The sequence below is a fragment of the Protopterus annectens genome, chromosome 16.part0 (genome assembly GCF_019279795.1).
Source record: "Protopterus annectens isolate FY-2018-M chromosome 16.part0, PAN1.0, whole genome shotgun sequence".
Taxonomy (NCBI): Eukaryota; Metazoa; Chordata; order Ceratodontiformes; family Protopteridae; genus Protopterus; species Protopterus annectens.
This window is the reverse complement of record NC_056750.1, coordinates 388159246-388182377: the sequence shown is the minus strand read 5'-3', so window position 1 is coordinate 388182377 and position 23132 is coordinate 388159246. Positions and strand designations below refer to the sequence as shown.

General features: G+C 40.4%; 1 protein-coding gene across 1 annotated transcript in view; it reads right to left on the bottom strand.

Annotated features, from left to right (window-relative positions):
• Positions 1 to 23132, bottom strand: part of COQ4 (coenzyme Q4) — a 390712-nt gene that overhangs the window by 79219 nt on the left and 288361 nt on the right. Inside the window, exon 6 of the mRNA XM_044058249.1 lies at positions 21829 to 21922. Within this exon, the coding sequence (XP_043914184.1) occupies positions 21829 to 21922 (94 nt within the window). The remainder of the gene's footprint in view (positions 1 to 21828; positions 21923 to 23132) is intronic.

The following is a 23132-nucleotide window of genomic DNA, read 5'->3' as shown; positions in this document are numbered from 1 at the left end:
CCATAAACCCAACATATTAGTCATAGGATACACAGATGTTCCTCTCACCAGGCTGGATAAGGAGAAAGTCACAGTTAGTTGTCTGTCAGATGCCAGAATCATATCACACACGCACTTAAATCTCTCAACAACAGGCACTGTTATGACTCTGTCATAGTCCATGTTGGCATGAATGACTTGAGATGCAACTCTCTGGACTATATTAAGAGAGACATGATTGAGCTTGCTGATGGTGTGTCCCAGGCAGGTATGTTCCTAGCCTTAAACAGCATTCTGCTGTCACCTAGAATGATGCCTCAATACAAACAGAAAATGGTTGACTTTAACAATTGGCTTAGTTTCTGGTGTCATTCCAGGGGGCTCCAGCACCTGACAGCTTGGGAAGGTATGATCGACAGACTACAATGCTTTGCCAGAAATGGCCTGCATCTGTCTTACCTGGGCTTCAGGCTTCTGGCAAAGGCTCTTGCCTTCCCTATAGTGCCTTTTTTTAGGAAAAGTTATGAGGTTAAAACTATCAACATAAAACATTTCAACAAAACATAAATTAAAGGTCATGCTGCTAAACACTAAGAGTCTAAACATGAAATTGCACTTATTGCAAGCATTCCTAATCCTGGAAAATGCTGACATCTGTGCAGTCACAGAAACCTGGTTCAAAGTTGTGCAGAGCACCCCAGCCTTACCTGTTTACTCATCCTATCACACATTCAGACCCCAAACTGTGGGCAGTAAAGCCAAAGGAGGTGGAGTTTCAATATACATTAAAGACATACACACCTCCAGGCTGGTTAACCACTGACAAGACCCCTATTTAAATCATAGCTAGCTACCGGCCCCCAAATCCGACTCAGGATGCCCAATCTTCCTATTTGGACCTGTTCGAATCTACCAAGATTCAATCCTTTACCCAGATCCTGGGTAACTAACTTCCCAAACATAGATTGGAAGAACTACTCATGCCAGAACACAAATGCCCAGAGATTCCTTGACTTTCTCAATGCAAATGCCTTGGAACAGTTAGACGATACACCCACAAGGGGTGATAATACCCTGGACTTGGTATTAACCAACATGAGTAACCACTGCAGCATCCCTATAGTATCATCCTCCCTGATAAGATCTGACCACAAAGCAGTCACTTTCAAAGTCACCATCTCCCCCAACCCCTCTTCAAGCTAGGATAAAGCATAAAAACCTCCCCAAAGCTGATTACAGCCTCCTGCAGGATGGTATAAACAGCTTTACAGCCCCCTCCCCCTCTGTAGGAACTGGCACCAATATCCAAAACTACACCAAAGTACTATACGAGCATTTATATAGATGCATTGAATCAGGAATACCCGACAGGATTAAATCATCCTCCGCAAGGAAGAGTTAACCTGTCTGGTGGACATCTGCAATAAATAAACTCTATAACAAAAGGAAAAAATTGCTGTCCAAGCCCAAGAAGAAGGAGGTGCCTAATTGGAAGCAATGTCTCCTTAGCCTGAAAAGGCAAATAAGAGCACTAGTGAAATCCTACAAAGCAAATTTCAAGTCCAAATTGGCCATTTCTACTAGAGACAATCATAAAGTCTTCTTCACATATGTCTGCAACCTCAAAGGAAGTACCCAGATCTGTTCAGAATTGGTAGTCAAGGACACCACATATACAAATGCCAATGATATAGCAAATTGCCGGTTGACAGATTAAGCGAAAACTTAACCCCTCTTCCCCCATCAGTAAATCAGGACATCCCCAGTACCTGTCCTCTTCCCCTGATATCTAGGGAATAGGTCATCACTGCTTTCACAAAATCATAAAATACTGCCTCCATGGGACCCGATAATATCCCAAGCTGCATCCTACATGAACTCAGGCAGGAACTTGTAGCACCATTAAGCACCCTATTCAACCAAAGCCTGAGTACTAGCTTCATCCCAGATGAGTGGAGAACAGCCACTGTCATCCCTTTACACAAAGGTGGAGTGTCCACCGATCCGGGAAATTATAGACCCATCAGCCTAACTACCCTGATCTGCAAGGCCATGGAATGGATCATCATGGACCTCATTAACAAGGACACTGGCAACCTCCAAACAATATATCCCACACTGTTTGGCTTTGTCAAAGGGAGATCATGTCTGCTAAATTTTGTCGACTTCTTTGAGACCGTCACCAAAGCCATGGACGAGGGGAAGATGGTGTACACCGCCCTACCTTGATGTGGCCAAAGCCTTTGACACTATTCCCCACTCAGGCATAATAGATAAACTCTCTCGACTAGGCATCAATCCATATGTTACCGGATGGGTAGCAAACTAGCTCACTGACAGAATCCACATAGTCAAAATAGGGGAAGTCACCTCAAGCAGTAGACCCGTAACAAGGGGTGTACCCCAGGGTTCAGTCTTGGAGCCTCTGTTATTTGGGATACACTTTTCTCAGGTGCAGGCCAAAACCAGTGGGCTATGGCTGACCAAGTCTGCAGATGACTGCAAGCTGGATGCTGTCATCAATTCCCCTAGTGATGTGGACATCCTCCAAGAGGGTCTCACTCAGGCAAATGACCGGTGCCAGAAACATGGGTTCAAGGCTCATGCTCAAAAAATGCATCATCATCCCCTTGGGGAGAGTGATGTCCCCACAAATTATCATATTAATAACAATGTCCTAAGCACTCCGTCAGTTGTGAGGTATTTGGGCACCCAGGTTGACAGCAACCTGACATTTGACCACCATGTTGCTTCTGTCGTACGGAAAATCTTCTACATGTCCCACCTCATAAGTAAGGGCATTTCATCCAAGGACAAGGAGGTCATAACATCCCTGTATTCTTCCCTTATAAGGCCCATTATTGAGTACAACACCCCTTTCGGCATGTACCTAGCAAAGCACATGCAGCAGCTGGAGAGACTACAGAGGTTCCACACCAGGAGAATCCAGGGCCTCACGCATCTACCATGCATAGATAGGCTAAAAGCTCTATCCCTCTTCTCAGTTTAATACAGACTCTTCAGAGGTGACCTCTGGCATACAAGGTGATCATGGACCCCGCACTGATGGGACTGCTGCATATCCGCAAGTCAAACTCCACTCGAGTAACCTGCATGCGCAGCCTCAACCTGGTCTGTGACATCAACAAGACTTGTTGGCGGGACAGATTTGTGTCCCAGAGACTCCCCCATCTGTAGAATAGACTCCCTTTCCACATCAAGCAGAGTACCTCTTTACCCCTTTTTAAGTGCAACCTGGATAACTGGATGGGAAAAAGAAAATATACCCCTGGGATTCTACCCATGTCCCTGCTGGACTGGGGTATCGGGTGCTTTGTGGTCTGACCTAACCAGGGAAGACATCACACATGGGTAAGGACAGTGACATCCCCCCCATGTTGGTGAGTACCATGTCCAGAACATTAGAGCCCATAGTGAGGGTGCAGACCATCTGTTCCACAGCATTTGTGTTAAAGTCCAGGAACCTCTAGATGAGCAGGTTTTTGCTCATGTACAGTGGATATAAAAAGTTTACACCCTGGTCAAACTGCCAGGTTTTTATGATATAAAAAATGAGACCACAATAAATCATTTCAAAACTTTTCCCACCTTTAATGTGACCTATAATCTGTACAATTCAATTGAAAAACAAACAAATTTGTTAGGGGAAAAATATAAAAAACGTACACTATGCTGGTTGCATAAGTGTGCACACCCTTAAACTAATATTTTGTTGTGTATGCACACCCTTAAACTAATACTTTGTTGAAGCACCTTTTGATTTAATTACAGCATTCAGTGTTCTTGGGTAGGAATCTATCAGCATGGCACATCTTGACTTGGCAAAATTTGCCCACTCTTCCTTGCAAAAGCACTCCAAATCTGTCAGATTGCGAGGGCATCTCTTGTGCACAGCCCTCTTCAGGTCATCCCACAGATTTTCTATTGGATTTAGATCTGGGCTCTGCCTGGGCCATTCCAAAACTTTAATTTTTCTTCTGGTGAAGCCATTCTTTTGTTGATTTGGATGTATGCTTTGGGTCATTATGGTGTTGAAAGGAGAAATTATTCTTAATTTTTCTAGCAGATGCCTGAATGTTTTGGACCAAAAGTGACTGGTATTTGGCACTGTTCATAATTCCTTCCACCTTAACTAAAACCCCAGTTCCAGCTGAAGAAAAGCAATCCCAAAGCAAGATACTGTCACCACCATGCTTCACTGTGGGGATGGTGTTTTTTTGGTGATATGAAGTGTTGTTTTTGCGCCAAACATACCTTTTGGAATTGTGGAAAAAAAGTTCAACCTTGGTCTCATCAGACCATAACACATTTTCCCACATGCTTTTGGGAAACTTGATGTATTGTTTTGCAAATTTTAGCCAGGCCTGGATGTTTTTCTGTGTAAGAAAAGGCATCCGTCTTGCAACCCTACCCCATAGTCCAGACATATGGAGAATATGGGAGATTGTTGTCACATGTAGTACACAACCAGTACTTGACAAAAATTCCTGCAGCTCCTTCAGTGTTGCTGTAGGTCTCTTGTCAGCCTCCTTGACCAGTTCTTGTCATCAGTTTTGGTGGGACATCCAGTTCTTTGCAACATCACTGTTGTTCCATATTTTCTCTACTTTTTGATGACTGTCTTCACTGTGTTCCCTGGTACATCCAATAATATTGAAATTTTTTTTTACCCTTCTCCTGAATGACACCTTTCAACAATGAGATCTCTTTGATGCTTTGTAGGCGCTCTGAAAACCATGGCTTTTGCTGTAGCAGGCAACTGAGTAAATGTCAAGAAAATCCTACTAGGACAGCTGAACTTTATTTGGGGTTAATCAGAGTCTCTTTAATTGATGGTAGGTGTGTACCCAAGAAGACTGAATGCTGTAATTAAATCAAAAGGTGCTTCAACAAAGCATTTGTTTAAGGGTGTGCACACTTTTGCAACCAGCGTATTGTACATTTTTTATTTTTTATATTTTTCCCCTAACAGAATTGTTGTTCAAATGGATTATACATGTTATAGGTCACATTAAAGGTGGAAAAAGTTTTGAAATGATTTATTGTGGTCTCATTTTATATATCACAAAAACCTGGCATTTTAATAGGGGTGTGTAAACTTTTTATATTCACCGTATGTCCCCCAGTCTATGGAAGGTTAGCTGAAATCTCCTAGGACTAAGGTGTTGGACTGTATTGCGAGGGATTCCAGTAAATCGAGCTAGGTGGTGTGCTTATCCCGTTTCATGGTGGGGGATCTATAGCTAGTGATGACGTGGTATGGTACTTTCCCACATGGAGTAGTTTGAAAGAGTCATGTTATTTGACCAGTCTCAAAGTGTATTTGGTTTTAACAAAGATGGGTACACATCTACCTTTGGTTAGTTCATGCTCATTTTGAGGTCTGAATGTGTGGAAGGCATTGTAGCCTTGCATGACTGGGGTACTCTCAGCAGCCTTGAACCATTTTTTGGTAACTGCACAGACGCCAGCATCTTCCACGGTGAGGAGTACTTCCAGGGAGTAGTTTCATGTTTAAACTCCTGCTACAATGGAAAATTTGTTGTTTTGACATTACCTAAAAAAAAAACACTATGAGAGAAGCAAGGGCCTTTGCCAGTATCCAAAAGCCTAGGGGGGGCAGGTGCAGATCATCTCTAGCAAAGCAATGGGGTCTGTCTACCACATCCTCCCCAGGCTGACAGATACTAGATCCCCTTGGACTGATACCAGAATATATAACTTGCTTTGCAAAGTTTATTACACTTGTCATAGTAAAAGTCAATACAGAGGTAAATCATTTAAATAAAGTCTGCTACTAACTGGCAGCCCTTCTTTCTTGTAGTTTGGTAAAAGACAGATAACTGTATAAACTGATTCAGTCACTACTAACAAAATTTTGTCAATAAATACCAAGAAAAGTAGTTTATATATGATTGCTTGCAACATCTACCAAAGATAAAAGCAACCACAAAAAAAATTGTTTTCCATAAAATATATTTTAAATCCATTGCATGTATTTGGTTTGATGGAATGTAAACTCAATCTTTTAGCCTAAAATTCGAATCCCGTAGTAAAGCGATATATCTGCTTGGTGGCCTGAAGTGCAGAGTTTGTTTTAAGAAGGCCTTTAACCGATATCTCCATAAAATATATTTTAAATCCATTGCATGTATTGGTTTGATGGAATGTAAACTCAATCTTTTAGCCTAAATTTTGAATCCTGTAGTAAAGCGATATATCTGCTTGGTGGCCTGAAGTGCAGAGTTTGTTTTAAGAAGGCCTTTAACCGATATCTCCATCATGCTGCCAGCCCAGCTATCTGGAATTCTGTAAATAATTCTGTCTCATTTGTGAATATTAATATGATTTATACAGAACTGTAGGTTATGTACTGAGCTTTAAGAATGTAAACACAGCATATCCTGCTGGAGCATAGAAGATTAACTTGCAAAAAAGAATAGTTGAGGTTAAGTTACTTTATCGCTGGGCCATAAACAAGAGATGTTATCTCACAGTTTCAGTGCAAAAGCAGATACAATGTCTAGAGCTAAACGTTTTGTGTATCGTCTTGAAAAGAACTTTTTCCAGACTGACTGTGATCTCTGTGTGCTCTTAAGAGAAATTGCACTTTACTGTGTGTGTACTTGTCATCCTCCCAGAGTGCACATCCCCTAGCTGTTGCCAGTGGTGAGGATTGAGGCTCCTTGATTACTGGGCCAGTGCAAGGGCATCACAATCTCCACATTATTTGCATAAGAGAGATTGTAAATGTGAACTTTGAGTAATTAGCATAATATGAATCAAATAAATCACTGCAAAGATGTGAACATTCAGGAATTAGCAAAACATGAATTGAATAATTTAAATTGTCTAAGAAACATGGTATAGCACAAAGTAGAGGATCAAGACCTGGTGACATAACCTAGAAAAATAAATCCATTTAATTGCTAAATACCAACTTTTCTTGCATTAGGTTTCCTAGCTTCAATTAAGATACACAATACTTGGAGCAGAAAAGGAAATGCTATTAGGAATCAAAATTATGTCCTCCAGGCTGACAGATTCAGTTTTGAGACTGGGACCTTTCCCTGCCATTAAAATGGTAGTTTTGGAAAGAGGACATGTCACTGCAGAAAAGTGAGCAGGCTCATTAGTACAGTATACTATGGTTGTCATGCTCATGCTCAAGATGCAGGAAGTAAATTGACCTTGATAGTTTTGTGTTCAGCATTACCTTTTGTGTCACACAGAAGGCATACTTTAAAGTTTAAGTCTATGCGAAGAAACTCTCATCTACTTTCCAAACTGTTTTCTGAGCAATAAGGATACAAAACATTTTGACCCAACCACTGTTAACGTGTTAAAATACAGGACACTTCTGAGAGGCACCACATTATGTAGATTGTCTTCAAAATATGTGTGATCTAGTTTCCATTCACATGCCAAAGTTATTTGCTTTAAAGCATCTGCTGAGTGAATTTGTAAATGTAGAATATGACCTGCTATAAGATGAAGGTTGCGAACTTTAATACTCTCTTCCATACTTGGACTCCTTCATTACATAGCTGGAATGATATGTTTCCTTCTTGTGTATGTACTATATTACTGTAGTGTTGTCCATATTGAGTATAAGATATTGTGATTAGAGAAATCATCTTAAAAGTCTGCCAGGACCTTGTAAACTGCTTTCATCCCTTTCAGGTCAATATGAAGTGTCTTTTCATGTTGAAAGCATCTGAAGTTGGGTCCTGAAGCATAACTGTAAGAATATTTCGTTAGACACTGAACTTGTGTTATTTTCATAGGTGTGCACCAAAGAAATTCAACCTTTATACACCAGCCAACAGGAGACTTCACGTCCAGTAGATATTTGGACTGGTTCTATAAATCTATGACATGTCATGCTTTTATATGAAGTTTTGGCTGAGGCAAGAGGAGAAGGCAAAAAAAAGTTGCACTGCAGAGTTCTCAAGCTGCTGTGATGTGATGGCTTATTGCTAAGAGAATTCTGCCAGAACTGCATGAATCCATTTCTGTTTGTCCTGAATACTGAATAATGAACATTTTAGAAGTAGTCATCTATGACTGCCCCTAAAAAGTTTACTGATGTTAACTGGATCAGAGATTGCTTCTATAATGTACCGTTCTCTCCAGAAAATGGAACTGTACAACTCTCCACTTTTCATGTACATCAACACTTTCTCTTTTTGCTACTGTTAAGCAATCATTCAGATAAAAACATACCTATGTTTTGCTTTTTAAGACATGCAATCACTGGAAATAAACACTTTGTTAAGTGGACTTGTTTACATATTTGCCATCTAGACAAAGCCCCTTTTCAGCAAGCAGAGTTCCAAGGAAAACAAACTCCACATTACATGCATTTTATATAATTTATCAGGTGATTTCCATTAAATACACTGTTTAGTATTTACAATTTGCTAAAAGTTGCATATATATGTGGAACACTGAGCATTATTTTACACTATGTATAAGTTCACACTGAAATTTTAGTACTCAGACAACAAATGAAGCACATCCATGTTTTCAACCAGTTATTCACTTGAGACCTGTAAACATGAGAAAAAAAAGTGTGAGAATATTACGATACACATTTAATTTTGCTGCATAAGGAAGAAACTTAGTAATGGTGTTGGCACAAAAGAACAGTTTTATTGAGAGCTATAGTTCTGTTGGAATTTTAAAATAAAGAAGAGACGTTCAGAATAACAAGAGGGCTTAGCGCTGGCGGTGTTACAAGTGCAGGATTGTTTTGTTGGCAGTTATGTTTTCAATGAGATTTTAAACTGTATAAGAGATGAATTCATTTTGATGCTTGTTGAGAAAAAGTACCAAAATTTATCAAAGTATACAGCGTATGGGAAGTCACTGTTGTGGTTTTTAGATTTTAAAGCAAAGACTATACATTTGTTCAGTGAATGCAGTTCTCCACGGGGTGCATATCAGTTTAATACCTGGCTGGTGGCAGGGCATGTGTGGGCTAACGAGGATGTTGTAGGAAGTCTTAATGTGAGTGTTGACCAAGAGATTAAGTAGCTGCAGCCAGTAAAGGGACTGAAGTACAAGAGAGTGATGTACTCAGTTAATCTGGTCACCTGCGAATTTTACAATTTTATTATAGGACTGGCTCCAGTTTGGTTAGCTGAAGAGACTGTAGATTAATCAAAGTTGATAAGGCATATAGAAAACTGGATAATCAACACGTTTGAATTATGGTCTTACCTAAATGCTTCAAAAGAAAACGTTTAACTGTATGAAGAAGTCCTAGTTTATGGCTATTTTTAATTGCATACTGTGCGGTACTGGTGCTGCGGTAGCGTTGTCGCCTCACAGCAAGACGTCTCGTTCGATTCTCAGCTAGAGCGTCTTCTGTATGGAGGCATGCGTGAATGTGCGTGCCTTTGTTGAAGGCTGTGCGTCAGGGCTGGTAACTCGGCATGTAAAAATCCACTACCAAACATTAGCAGACCAGAGTTCCGCTGTGGCGACCCCTGACCGGGATAAGCCGAAAGACACAACAACAACTGCAGGTGTTGGCTGAATTTTAATCTACGGTTAATTATTACACCCAGCAGTTTTGTATCCTGCACTAGCTCAATTCTACTGTTACTAACTGACAATAATTTTATTATGCAGCAGATTGATTGCTGTTCATAAGTGAAAATAAAATTAGTCAAGTTTTCTTTGGATTTTGGACTAGTTAAGATTGCTCTAGCCAGTTTTCAATTTTTGTAAAGGAATGTTGTAGGACATCTTGGAGCTGTTTGTCTGACAAAGCTGCATTAATTAGACTTGAGATGTCTGCACATTGGATTAGATTTGTTGGGTGAAGAGACTGTATACATTTTATTTACAAATACATTAAAGGTCCAGTACTGAATCTCATGATACACCTAATGTTGTTTTTGCCTGAAAAGTTGACAGCTCATCTGTCCAGCTTACACATGGCATTCAGTGGTTAACTCATTGTTTCCTACAACAGTACAGTCATCCGGAAGGCAAAGTTCCTGTGTATCCTGTAAGAATATACTCATCTTTACAGAGCACATTCCTGTACTCCTGAAATGACTATGCTTATCACTGTTTTCAGCGTCTAGTTTCTGAAGTCATAGTTAAGGTACATACATAAAAAACTCAGAACAGTAGCACAAGTCAACGAAAAATGCAATTCCAAGGCAATGAACCAAGCCGAACAACCATAGAGAAATAAAACCACTATTTAATCCAACAACCGTAAAAATTCTTGTGCAAAGAATGACAAACAGTTGACCACTAATTCCAAATGAAGTTTCATTTGGAATTAGTGATCAACTGTTTGCCATTCTTTGTACAAGAATTTTTACGGTTGTTGGATTAAATAGTGGTTTTACTTCTCTACGGTTGTTCGGCTTGGTTCATTGCCTTGGATGTGCATACATAAAACTACGGCAGCAAGGTGCAATCTACAAGCTGACATGAGTTGCTATGCATTGCCAGTGAAATGATCAGCAGAGGATGTTCAGAGATGGAGCTACTAGGGAGTGTTTACAAAAAGTTATAAGAAATATGACATATTTCCATGTTCTCATTAATAATGCAAAAAATAAAGTGCAATACTGCATTGTTGGGTGTGGTGTATTCATGCAGTGGCTGTTAGTAAAAATGACATTAAAAGATGGTGGTAATGTGAAGACATTTCAAGATAAAAAATTATTTTGGTAAAGTAGAAATGACTATTACCCATATTTTCATAACTGCATTAATTTCAGAAAAAAATGTGTGGCCCACAGGTGAGCAAATTGTGCCATCTTATACAAAACATTAAGGCACACAATGATACCACTGATACATGATATCTAACCCATATGGTGTTGTAGATTAATATTGTTTGGAAATGTAGTGAAATTAACACATACATAATTTGCTATCCCCTCTTGCATAATGCAAAAGCTCTTGAACAGGTGAATACTTCTAAGACTGATATCCTGGAGCTATCTTGCACACTTAGAGAGAGAGAGACAATAACACTAGTATTTTGGTAAACTACAGTTTTTCTTTCATAGTTTGGTACGAGGCTGTCAGCCCTAGGGCCTATACAAGCCTAGCCATAACAATTCCCTGGATATTTCTTCCCACAATATTTACTTCCCTGGACATGGCATTTCCTAAATCGGCAATATAAAATCAGCACATACAGGCATACTTTTATGCTAATATCAGTGTACAGCCCATTATCTACCAAAGAGCTATTATATTTTACATTTTTTTATAACTTACGTCATTTATCAGATTGTTATGAATCTAATGAAGTGCATTTTCAGTTGACGAGTTTGGAGACTCAGGAAGCAAGTGGTTTCCTGGCTTAAATCATCTCAGGAAGCAAAGGTGTTAATTAGCCTTATGCTGTTCAGGATTAAATGGATTAAAGTGACTTAAACCAACTGACTGTACTGTGTGTGTGAGGCCCAATTCCTTAAATCTAAATGAAAGGATGGGATGTGAAGCTGTATCAAATGCTCTGGACAGGTCTAAAAACAGGGATGCAACCATTTCACCTTTACCTCTTATATGAACATAGTTTATAAAAGTTAATAATGTTTTTGTGTTGTGGCCCGGTCTAAATCCATGCTGTATTGTACAAAGTATTCTGTTCGGTCTTAGGTAGTTGATCAGGGAGGGCGCACTTTTCATGACTCTGGGGATAGACTTCAATTTGGATCAGGAGCTTGCCACAAAATGGAGACTATTCACACTTTACTGGTTAACGAACCTTTTGTAGCATGGATGGAATGTTACTTTGTCCTGATCCTCTCTGCTCTTTCTACTGTATTTAACACAGATGACCACTTCATTCTATTGGAGAGCCTGAAGACCTAATGATGAGTATTCTGCATGATCTCTCATTGGTTTATCTCCTACCTCTCAAGTCACTCAGAAGTTAGTCCCTGGGACAAATTCTTTCTCTGCTTACCACATCAGCTGCGGGGTCAAACAGGACTCCATGTTGGATGAAATGTTTTATTGGGTACATGCTGCAACTCAGTGACTTGATTTGAATGGCAGAGGCACTACTGCAGTTATTCTGATGACACTCAGTTGTACCTCTCCATTCCTTAGAAAAATGTGGATTAATTAGACCAAACTGATGACAGCCTGTAAGACATACTTTCTTGGATTTTTATCAGCAGGCTAAAGTTTAATCAATCCAGAACCACTGACATGGCATTTCCATCCATGCTGAGGGCCTCTCTGCAACCTTTTTATCCCTGTTCTTTCTGTGTGATTATGAGTTATAGTGTGTGTCCAGAACATGAAATCAGGGTGCCTTTAATGACCAAGTATGAATTCAGGATCCAGTGTCTGCTGTTGTCTGGCATGATTATACTAATAGAAGAACATCACACTTGTCCCAGTGGATGCCTTACTTATGGTTCCAGTGGCCTTGTTTAACTCTCATGTGGATTCATGCAATGCCTTTTAACCGGAGCTCTCAATCACTCAGTTTGTCAATTTGCAGCATATGAAGAATACAGCAACAAGTCTTTAACAGGACCTCAAGGGATTCCTCTATTTGCTACACCGGCTCACTTAGGAGCATAAAAATCACTTTTAAGATTCCTCTAATTTCCTCTAATAGTGTGGGTTCTCACATGATCACAGTCCCATACATATAATGGGGCTTTTTGTTTCATGTGCATTATAGTGCTCAAGTTGGTGCCTTAAGATGGCTAGTGACCTCAATGTCCTTGTTTGAGTCATCAGGACACAGGTAATTTCCCACCATGTACATGGCTTGTGGGACTCTATTCCTGAGTGCAATTCTTTGCACTGTTTGGGAGGTATTTTAAGAAGCATTTCAGCAAAACAATTTGGGCCCTTATTGTGTCGTGATGAATTACCTATCAGATTTTAATTTCTGTGAAATATAATATTCTGTATTACATTATCTATTTACTGTTTTTTTTGTTTCAAAGGCAGTGAAATAAAAATGACTGATACATCTCACTGTTTGCAGCTTCCAAGCCTTAATAGATGAAAGACATCCTGCTCCCCATTAACCACATGCTGCTCATCCTGTATACCAACAGCAGTGTTTACACTTCCTACCTATCAGTTATCAGATGTACAGTGATACTAACAAATGATCCAGAGATGTAAATGAAAAGTTTACTTGTGACTCATAGAATGAATAACAATGAGTATCTATATTTTTGATAACAGCAGCATCAAAAAAATTATGAACATAAATTTGTCACAGAAAAAATATCTACATTTTAGCAGCACCTTTAGAATTCAAGATCACACTCAAGATTTACTTCCAGTTACTAAAGACTGTAAGACACATCATATTGTCAAACAACTTAGAAATTATTTAAATTATTAAAATATGTCAATACAATTTCTCTGATGTCAATAAGGACATTAAGGGTCTGTGACTGACGAAGTTTGCAGACTACTCCAAATGCCGAGCTGTCATAAACACCCCATCTGAATTCCATATTTGTCAACAGGGCCTGGCTCACACAAACAATAGACACCAAAACCATGGCCTTAACTTAAATGCCAAAAAATCCAGCACTGTGTCCTTTGGCAAACTGCACCCCTTTGAAAACTGCCTTAATCACAGGAGATATGGATGCTTCCAATGACAATGAAATAAACTTTGATCACCATGCAGCCACTGTTATTAGGAAATCCTTGTATTCAGCCAGACTGATCACCAGGGGTATATCTTCCAGGCCTAAGGAACTTATCATCCCTCTTTACTTCTCCCTCATAAAATCCATAATACAGTATAATGCCTCATTTGGTATGCACTTATCCAAACATATGACTAAGTTTGACAGACCACAGCATTTCCTCATTCTGACAATCAACGGCATGTCTTCTCTAAGCTACACAGACTGCCTTACAGTACTGTCTTTTCTGTTTCCTAAACATTTTTGAGAAAGGACTTCGGTGTAACCTATACAGCTTTAAAGGACACAGTCCTATGTGACCTTGTGAACATCTGCAAAACAAACAAACCCTAAGCACCTGCTCAAGAGAACTAAACTTCTCTAAAACATAAATAGGACTTGGTGAGATATACAGATCTGCCAGAGAATCCCTCTTTTATGAATATACTTCATTTGAATAAAAGCAAAGTAGCTCCCTAACCCTACTTAAACCTTATCTAGATGAATGGATAGTTAATGGTAAATATACCATGGGTATGGCACCTCAAACTCTGACTGAAAGGGGTGGAAACTAGGTATTAACTATTCATGTTGATGGGTACTTAGGAAATAGAATCTTGTGGCTAGTCTACAAATGATCCCATGGATCAGTAACCTAGTACTAACATACGAACCAGTGAACTACAGGTAAAAAAGTTTTTCCAAATATGTTTGATGGAGGGGACAACATGACTGTGTCTCTGCAGCTTGCTAGTTGAAGAAATATGAAATGTGACACTTTTATGCAAGGGAATAAAGCAGGTTTATTTAAAGAGCTTTGGGACTACAGCTTCTTGGACAGAGGGCTACAAGTATAGATACAATGGCTTCTACAGCTACTTTGAGATATTGCAGTTAAAATGTGAAACCTCTAGAAACTATGGACAGTCCAACAGCACAGGAAACTAAGAATAATGCTGAGGTAACTTCCAATGAGATGGTCTAATCAGAATGCGAAGACAAGCATTTCCAATATCCAAGACTGCTAAGCAACATTTTTTTTTTTAATTAACAAAAAGTACAGTTTTGTACCTACCATAAATGTAGATATTCGAAGATCCACATTGCTGCAGTCCTTAAACTTGGGTAGTCCGCTGTCCTCGGTCGGCCCGAATATCAAAGTATAAGGCTGACGTCGGTCAAGGCGCATTTGACTGACATCAGGACGTCAGGGTACAAATGCGCATGACCGACGTCATATCCTCAGTCTTTTCTTGCCCCAGATGTCAGAAGACCCTAAAAAGAAAGGTCAAAAACCAAAAGACAGCAAACAACCAACCAACCACCCTTGCACTAAAACTATGTACCAAATATACAATATATACAATATACAACAAATAGACAACCCAAGCCACACAATCGCCTCTAACTACAGAGGGGAAGGAGGGAGGGTAAATTGGACTGCAGCAATGTGGATCTTCGAACATCTACATTTATGGTAGGTACAAAACTGTACTATGTTCTTCATTTCACATTGCTGCAGTCCTTACACTTGGGTAGAATCCCAAAGCAGAGGTAAGGGAGGATGGCCAAACTATAAGGAAGCAGGAGCTGCCAAAATGTCCTGCAAAACAGCAGTGGCAAAACCAGCCCTAGATTTAGAATAAAGTGGTAGGTGATAATGCTTAGAGAAAGTATGCACTGAACTCCAAGTAGCTGCCTCCAAAATATCCTTCGTTGCCACCCCCCTCAGAAAAGCTGTCGAAGCGGCAGTAGCCCTAGTGGAATGAGGCCTAATCCCAGCTGGAATCTCCTTGCCATGATGGGAATAACAGAAAGCAATGCAAAACCCAATCCACTTAGAAATAGTTTGTTTTGACACAGGCTTGCCCTGAGAACTCAAAGCAAAAGAAACAAATAACTGCTGAGACTGCCTGAACCCTTTAGTTCTGTCCAAATAATATCGCAACTGCCTGTGTACATCTAAAGTATGCAAAATCTTTTCCCCTTTATTTTGTGGGTTTGCATAAAAAGTAGGCAAATGAATAGTTTGGTTTAAAGCCACACTAGAAACCACTTTAGGCATAAAGGAAGGATTAGTACGTAAAGATACCCTATCCTTATGGAAAATTAAGAAAGGCTCAACCGCCATAAGGGCCTGCAACTCAGAAACCCTTCTTGCAGAGGTAATGGCCAACAAAAAAGCAGTCTTCCATGATAAATATTTCAACTCGGTAGTAGCTGCAGGCTCAAAAGGTTGTAGAGTAAGTTTCTCCAACACAAAATTGAGATCCCAAGCAGGAGTAGGAGCTCTCGTGGGGTCTTATATTCTTTGCCCTCTAAGAAACTGCTTGAACAAAGGATGAGAAAACAATGGTGGGTCACAATCATAGTGAGCAAATTGCTGCAGCATGAACCTTAATAGAAGAGAAGGACAAACCTTTGTCCAGTAACTCAGTAAGATATTGAAGAGCCGCACTTAAATTAGGCTCAGAAACATCAAAATCCTTTGCTGCACTCCAAAATAAAAATCTCTTCCATTTATCTGCGTACACTTTCCTTGTACTAGGCCTTCTAGCTTCCAAAATAACATTCAAAACTTGCTGTGGAAGTTGAGACCCACTATGGTTCAAAACAGAATATGCCAGGCTGTTAGATGAAGAGAGTGAAGCTTGACATTGAGCAAATGACTGTCCTCCTGAGACAACAGGTGTGGAATCAAGGCAAAGGCCATGGAGGCTCCCGCCAGGCTTCTCAGTAATGGGTACCAATGCTGTCGAGGCCAATCTGGAGCTATCAAAATCATCCTTGGCTTGTCCTGTCTGGCCTTTAGTAGTACCTTTGGGAGGAGAGGCAGAGGTGGAAAGGCATACACATGAAGATTGCTCCAATTGAAAGAAAGAGCATCCACTTTCCAAGCTGTGGGATGAAACCTTTTCGTGCAAAACTTTGGCAGCTGGTGGTTTAGTGGAGAAGCGAACAGATCTATGTCTGGAGTTCCCCATGACACTGTCAATTGCTGAAATACAAGAGGATCCAATTTCCACTCGTGGGGATCCATAATTCGTCTGCTCAACACATCTGCTAAGGAGTTCTGTGCTCCCGGCAGAGACCTTGCCTGAAGATTTAGCTGTAAACTGAGAGCAGTCTCCCACAAAATCATTGCTTGCCTGCATAGAGGATAAGAATGTGTTCCCCCTTGCTTGTTGATGTACCACATGACAGTTGTGTTGTCTGTTAGAATCAACACCTGCCCTGAAAGAAGTAAATCCTTAGGAGGAGAAGCAGAAGGAGTAGAATCATCCACATCAGAATCAGAATAAGGAGAATACTCCTGTAAGTCTTCAGCTGAAGACTCTGAAACATCTGAAGCTTGCTCAAAACTCCCTAGCTCAGGTTCCACCCTAGGCCTCTTATCAGGAGGGGGCAAAGAACCTCTAATCAAAGTAATCAAATCTTCTGCCATTTTAAGCATATGCTTCTTGGGCACAGTACCTGAAGAACTAGGGGTGACACCAACTAAAGCTAAACCTGGCCTACCTCTGGGGGAAGCCTTAGAAACAGAAGGAGAGGGCCTAACCACCCTAGGAAGGGAGGGGAGTATAGTAACCTGAGAAGCCCCTTCAGCCTGACCTGCCTCCTGAGAGGCCACATCCTGTAATAACAAAGTCTCTCCCTGGGACTCCAAAGAAACCTCCGGCGGAACCACCGGCTCCACCGACACCTCTAAAGAAGCGGCGTCCGGAACGGACGGTTCTTCTAGCCTAGGCTTAACTGCTTTGTCCTTGCGCTTCTTCGAAGAAGCGGGCGTCGGAGCATCCGACGGCATTTTATAATTGCACCGCTTCCCGAAGACTAACCTGGCACAATCCAACCTTCTCTTTATAGTGCGCTTATTGAATCTAGCACAAGAGCGACACCCAACAACGTCGTGCTCAGGCCCTAAGCAAGGAATACACAAAGTATGATAATCTCTATGCGGTATCTGTTTCCCACAAGAAATACAGTTATTCACTTTTCTGACATCCGGTAAACCACTGAGGCAAGAAAAACCAAAATATTCTACGGGTACTTAGCCAACTTTGACTCGGTCTGAAACTCCGAATTGAAAAATTTCAGAACGCCGAACGGCACTTGCAACGCTGCTTCTGCATCGGACCATGCGGCAAAAGACTGAGGATATGACGCCGGTCGGCGCATTTGTACCCTGACGCCCTGATGTCAGTCAAATGCTTTGACCGACGCCAGCCTTATACTTTGATATTCGGGCCGACCGAGGACAGCGGACTACCCAAGTGTAAGGACTGCAGCAATGTGAGATGAAGAACATTGTTTTATTCAGTGCATCTAACTTTAACAAGTAACAATCCATACACAAATAATACATGGTGCACTTCTCCAGCTTACTATCAGCAAACCTGCCTTTTTAATAATATGTATCCATTGCATTCAGTACTGTCCTTATTTCCCTCCCCTTTATGTACATGGCCACAGTCAACATCTGACTGCCATATTTTCAACTTTGTGGACGCAGGTGGAATGAATCAAATCTTATAGTATGGACACAGGAAGCAGATCATTAACAGCTAATAATCCTCAGCATCAATTGCTACTTGCAAGTGAATCTGTGGAAAAATGCTTACCAAATGTAAAACTATATTTAAAGAATTATGTTGAAAGGAATCAAACCTAGTATTAGAGTTCCACCAGATGCCAAACATTGCCTTTTCAGACTAAGCAAGTGAAATACTAAGCAAGTTATTCTAATTCTAGAAAAGCCTGCAGATTAGGCCACACTTGCTTAAGTACCGGTGTTATGGTTGTCAAAGGAGATACCTCACTGCATACTGATTAAATTAAATTGGGATGTCAACACCCCTATGTCGTCTCAGGTTCTTGAAAGGTTGGCCCAAAATTACTGAGAAGGGATTTGTGCCATACAATTCCGTATCACCAGCCTTAGAGTTGAAAAGATTACATACTGTGAGACTCCTCTGAAAGTGCATTCTATAGTAGTGAAAGTGACGCCCCAGTAATCAAAGAGCCTCAATCCTCAAAATTGGCAAAAGTGGGGGATGTACACAATGGGATGATAAGTAGACACACAGTAAAAGTGCAATTTCTCTTAAGAGCACACAGACACCACAGTCAGTCTGGGGTTGGTTTCTACCTCTTTCTCCAGATCCCCAATAGGACTCCCAACTGGCACAGCTATAGGGTTGAGATATCAGCTGAGTGGCAAAGCCAAGACCTCCAGAACCCTGTGAAATATATGCAATTACTATTCAGCTCAAGCTGCTTCTGAAAACCTCCTTGTCTCTTGCCTCTGTTATGTGCACCTAGATATTTCTAAGCTATTTAGTTAGGTGCATTACATTGCCTCAGGTTCTGCTGTTCTGAAGTCTACATTAGATACTAAAGCTTCTAAATCAGATGATTTTTTTTCTTTTACTTCCAGCTGCAGCACAGTTTTTATATAAATCTTACCTGGTTGTTCACAGGATCATTTGGTCTTGGAAGCAGCTTGCAGAGTGTAGAAAGTACACATATCTAAGTAAACTTACAATAGTAATAAATGTCTGCATGATCACTGCTGCAGTAGCTTAATCTATACTGGTTATGTCTTGCATAGGAAGTAACGGCCAGCCAGCTTCCAAAGCTTCAAGATACCTTCAACACACTCAAACCATTAGTTAGCAAAAGCTAAGCTGACTAAAAAGACTAGTTTGGATGCCAAGCCCTTCATAGCTTTCCAGCCACTGAGCAGAGTGCTCCACTACGGGCTTAACAGCCATCAACACTGGCTAAACACTGTTCCATTGCTGGGCAGACAAGTTCCCTCTGGGGGGAAAAACTTCCAAATGACCTTTTTTATGTTTAAGCTAGTTTTTATTGTAAAACGGTTATTTCAAAGCTACAGAAAGTATTTTAATGAACTTTTTTACTTTTGTCATAAAAAGTTGTTTAGAACTACTGTTTATGGAAAAAACTGTGTTTATTTTACTTTTGGGGGTTGGAGAAAGCAAGTAAAGTGCCCTTTGCAGTGGTTTATGTGTGGGTGGGTGGTGAGGTGACTATTACAAAATTCCTGTTTTACTGAGTATTGCTATGTTTTCCTAGGAAGCAAGTACCAACTTTAGCTTGACCAGAGAACAAACTACCTATCCCTTGGCCATATCTTCTTCCAGCTATGAAAAGAAAAAGTTAATTAAGCAGTATCTGCCACCATAGCAAGTTGGTAATCTACTCCAGCAACAGGTGGATGCTTCTGCTGTGGCCAAAGTGTGTTCCTCAGGCCACTCATCTTTTTCTCTGGATCTCTCTGGTTTTGTACCTAAAGGAAACATGGGCTGGGGTATAAGTGGCTAATGGTGGTAATGTCAGGCCCCTATTATGCTGGTGCGATTAACAGTTGAGACCAGTTCTTCACAGGAGTTCCATGAAGACTGCTGTTCCATCAGCCACTTTGCCTGGAACACCTGCCATGCAGACTGAGAGAACATGCAAGAAGAAATATTACCATTTATCCACTTTCATATAATTAGGGTTATTATCAAAACAAATCATGTGCTTTAAATAACTCAAGACAATAAGCAGAGCTTTCCTAACAGTCCAGATGCCATTATGCAGCTTAACTGCTATGTAGTACAGAGAACGACATCACTTGCATAAATGTTGTGAAATTTTGGGTATGTTTATGAAGGACAAGAAGGATATAATATTAACAAATAAGGAATCAAAAAATTATTTTAAAAAGACACTGTTTTTACGAGAAGAGTGCTTATCAAAGGTGGCTAAGACTCAGTCAAATGTATCTGTAGTTACAGAATGGCCTTCTTAAATAACGTGACATTGGAAGTCGGTTTGTAGCTATAAATAGAGTCTTAACATATACTCGGTTATGAGGTTTTGCAAACTTGATATGATTTCTAGCAGAATGACCTCCTCTGGAAAAATATACTAGAGGGATTCTCAACAGGTAGTCGCTTATGTGGTTATTCCTGCTGCTGTTCTGTCCCAGGTTTCAGATTTGCTGTAAGGGATACCTTGAAGAAGTTACCTTAGGTACACACCATTATGACAAATTTTTGTGTGAGGATATCTCTAGTAGCAGTTCCAATCTGTAACCACAAACCTCATTCTGCATTTTAGGAGTCTTGCCAGAGACTGGGTGGTGAGAAATTCATATTGTTAGACCCATGTCACAGTGTTAGACCTAAGGGGATGGTTGCTCATCAGACAGCTGAGATGATAACTGGTTACTGGGTGTGTGACAGAGAGAGAGGGAGGGCATATTTTGTTGGATCTGCCTCACATTCTAGACCTGAGGGGATGAGATCTCATCAGATAGATGAAAAAAAGATACAATCAGGCAAAAACTGAGGAGAATGTAGAGAAAACAGTGGTTTCATTGTAGCGACATAACAGCAGTGAAGGCAAGTGGGAGTGCTGTTTGGGACTGATGGAATTCTGAAACCACAGACAGACGTGTGCCTAGAATGGCTTTATATTTTGAATCTGCTAGAACAGATAATCTCAAAGATTAGTCATTAAGGTGAATCTCCCACATAACATCTCTCTTTTCTGCACATTAATCAACATGTTCTACAGTGGAAACAATTCTTCTTCAATAAAAAAATGTTCTATTTTTAGTCCAGTCAACATCTCAGCCCAGGGGCACCACAGCAAAACAGTGATCTATAGTGTCATGACCCCAGCTTTGAAATGAATGTGGGTCACTAGAAGGCAGACTTGTCAAGGGGCAGAAGGCAACCAAACTTAACACCGCGGAGCAGCAAATCCCTTCCTAGTGGATTTAAATGGACAATGTAAAATGAAAACGCCTAAGAATTTCAGTACAAGCTCGTGGCTTCCCCAGCATGTTCTAACTAGAGACCAGACAGCTAATATGACTCTGAGAAGTAGAGAATCCTCAATTTGAGCCAATAACTAAATGGACTGCAAAAACATCAGGGGTGGTTAATCTATTCAAGGAGTATCCTATATAATTTCTATCTCTTTCTGCAAGATAACCGGTATAATGTCTCAGAACTTTGGAAATGAACAATAATAAGGTGAATCAATTAACATCAAGATCAGTACTTTACAGTTGACTACAAAATAATCAAAACAGTATGAAAGACAAAGTAAGTGCTGCAGTAAAATAAGCTAAGGATCAATTGTGTACCTGGTGTCCAAACGCAGTGAGCCAAATACTGCTCCCAAAATGCACATGGGCAACCCTGTCTGAACAGCTTCAAACCATTTCACAGCAACTTCCCCTGTCACAAGAAAAAAAAAACAGTTGATATGGCATACGGCATCTTGAACAATCCAGCAAAGGCATTTGAAATAATGTGCACAGACATACTGTATATATTCACATGAGTGTGTGTGTACATGCACGCATGCACCCACACCCACACACAGTTGCAGTTCGGAAATTCTCCCTGAGTTCTATAATGTACAATGAAGTGTCACAACTGTCCTTCAGGAGTCTTCCCTCCCCACATGCACATTTTTCCATATATCACAAGAACTTAACACCTTTCAGTTTGGTATTATATTTACTGTTCCCAGCATACTCCATATGAAACAGCATTGCCTGCTATCATTCTTGAATCTCTCCCCTTCAAGTTGCCACACTTCTCCCTCCTCCCACTTTAAATCTGCACTGTCTACTTCTCCTGTAAGGATGGAATGTGTTCAGATCATGCACCCTCTCCCTTGTCATCTGCAGTATGGACATTCCTAAAGTTACAGGTTCATAGGTGATTACTAGGCTAATGGCACAAGAGCCTTTACAAGCCTGACCAATAATACTCAGGATATGAAAATAGTATATTAATTCCCCAGATATGCAATGGGTTAGTATCAGGGTAGTGGATCTTTAGTGCTGGAGCCCCGAGTGATTTTACAGACTGTTGCTGACCATAAGGGATATGGGCACTACCTCAGAAATTAATTTATGGTACCAAATCTAGTTATCGAAATTCTTTCTGAATAGAGTGAGAGATGGGTTTTGTTTTAAGAAGATGGGAACTTTAGTCCATAGATGAGGTAGCCTTTGGAATACAAATCTTTTTCTCCAGCAAGTTCTGTTCAAATCACCAGTAACATTCAGGTCTATGGAATGTGTAACCTTTGTATAATATTTCTTGTGAATATATGATTTTCATCAGGGATAGATCACAGAGTGCCTTGGAGGCCAGGCATAAGTCCCTTCTCAATAAACAATACGAAACGGAGTAAAGAGACAGGGCCTTTAGTAGTCTGTACAAGACTTGTGTCTTATGCCTTATATTTTTTTAGTGAAAAACCTCTGGGGCTTTTTTAATTGGTGTAAGTGCCTGGAATGGTAAATGCAGAGGGGAGCAGTGTACTCGATTATAGGCCTGATGAGAGGCAAGTACAATGGCACTAGGACTTCCTTTGATCTTGATACCGTGCCTTTACTTATCAGTTGAGCCACACAAAAGGATTCCCTCACTA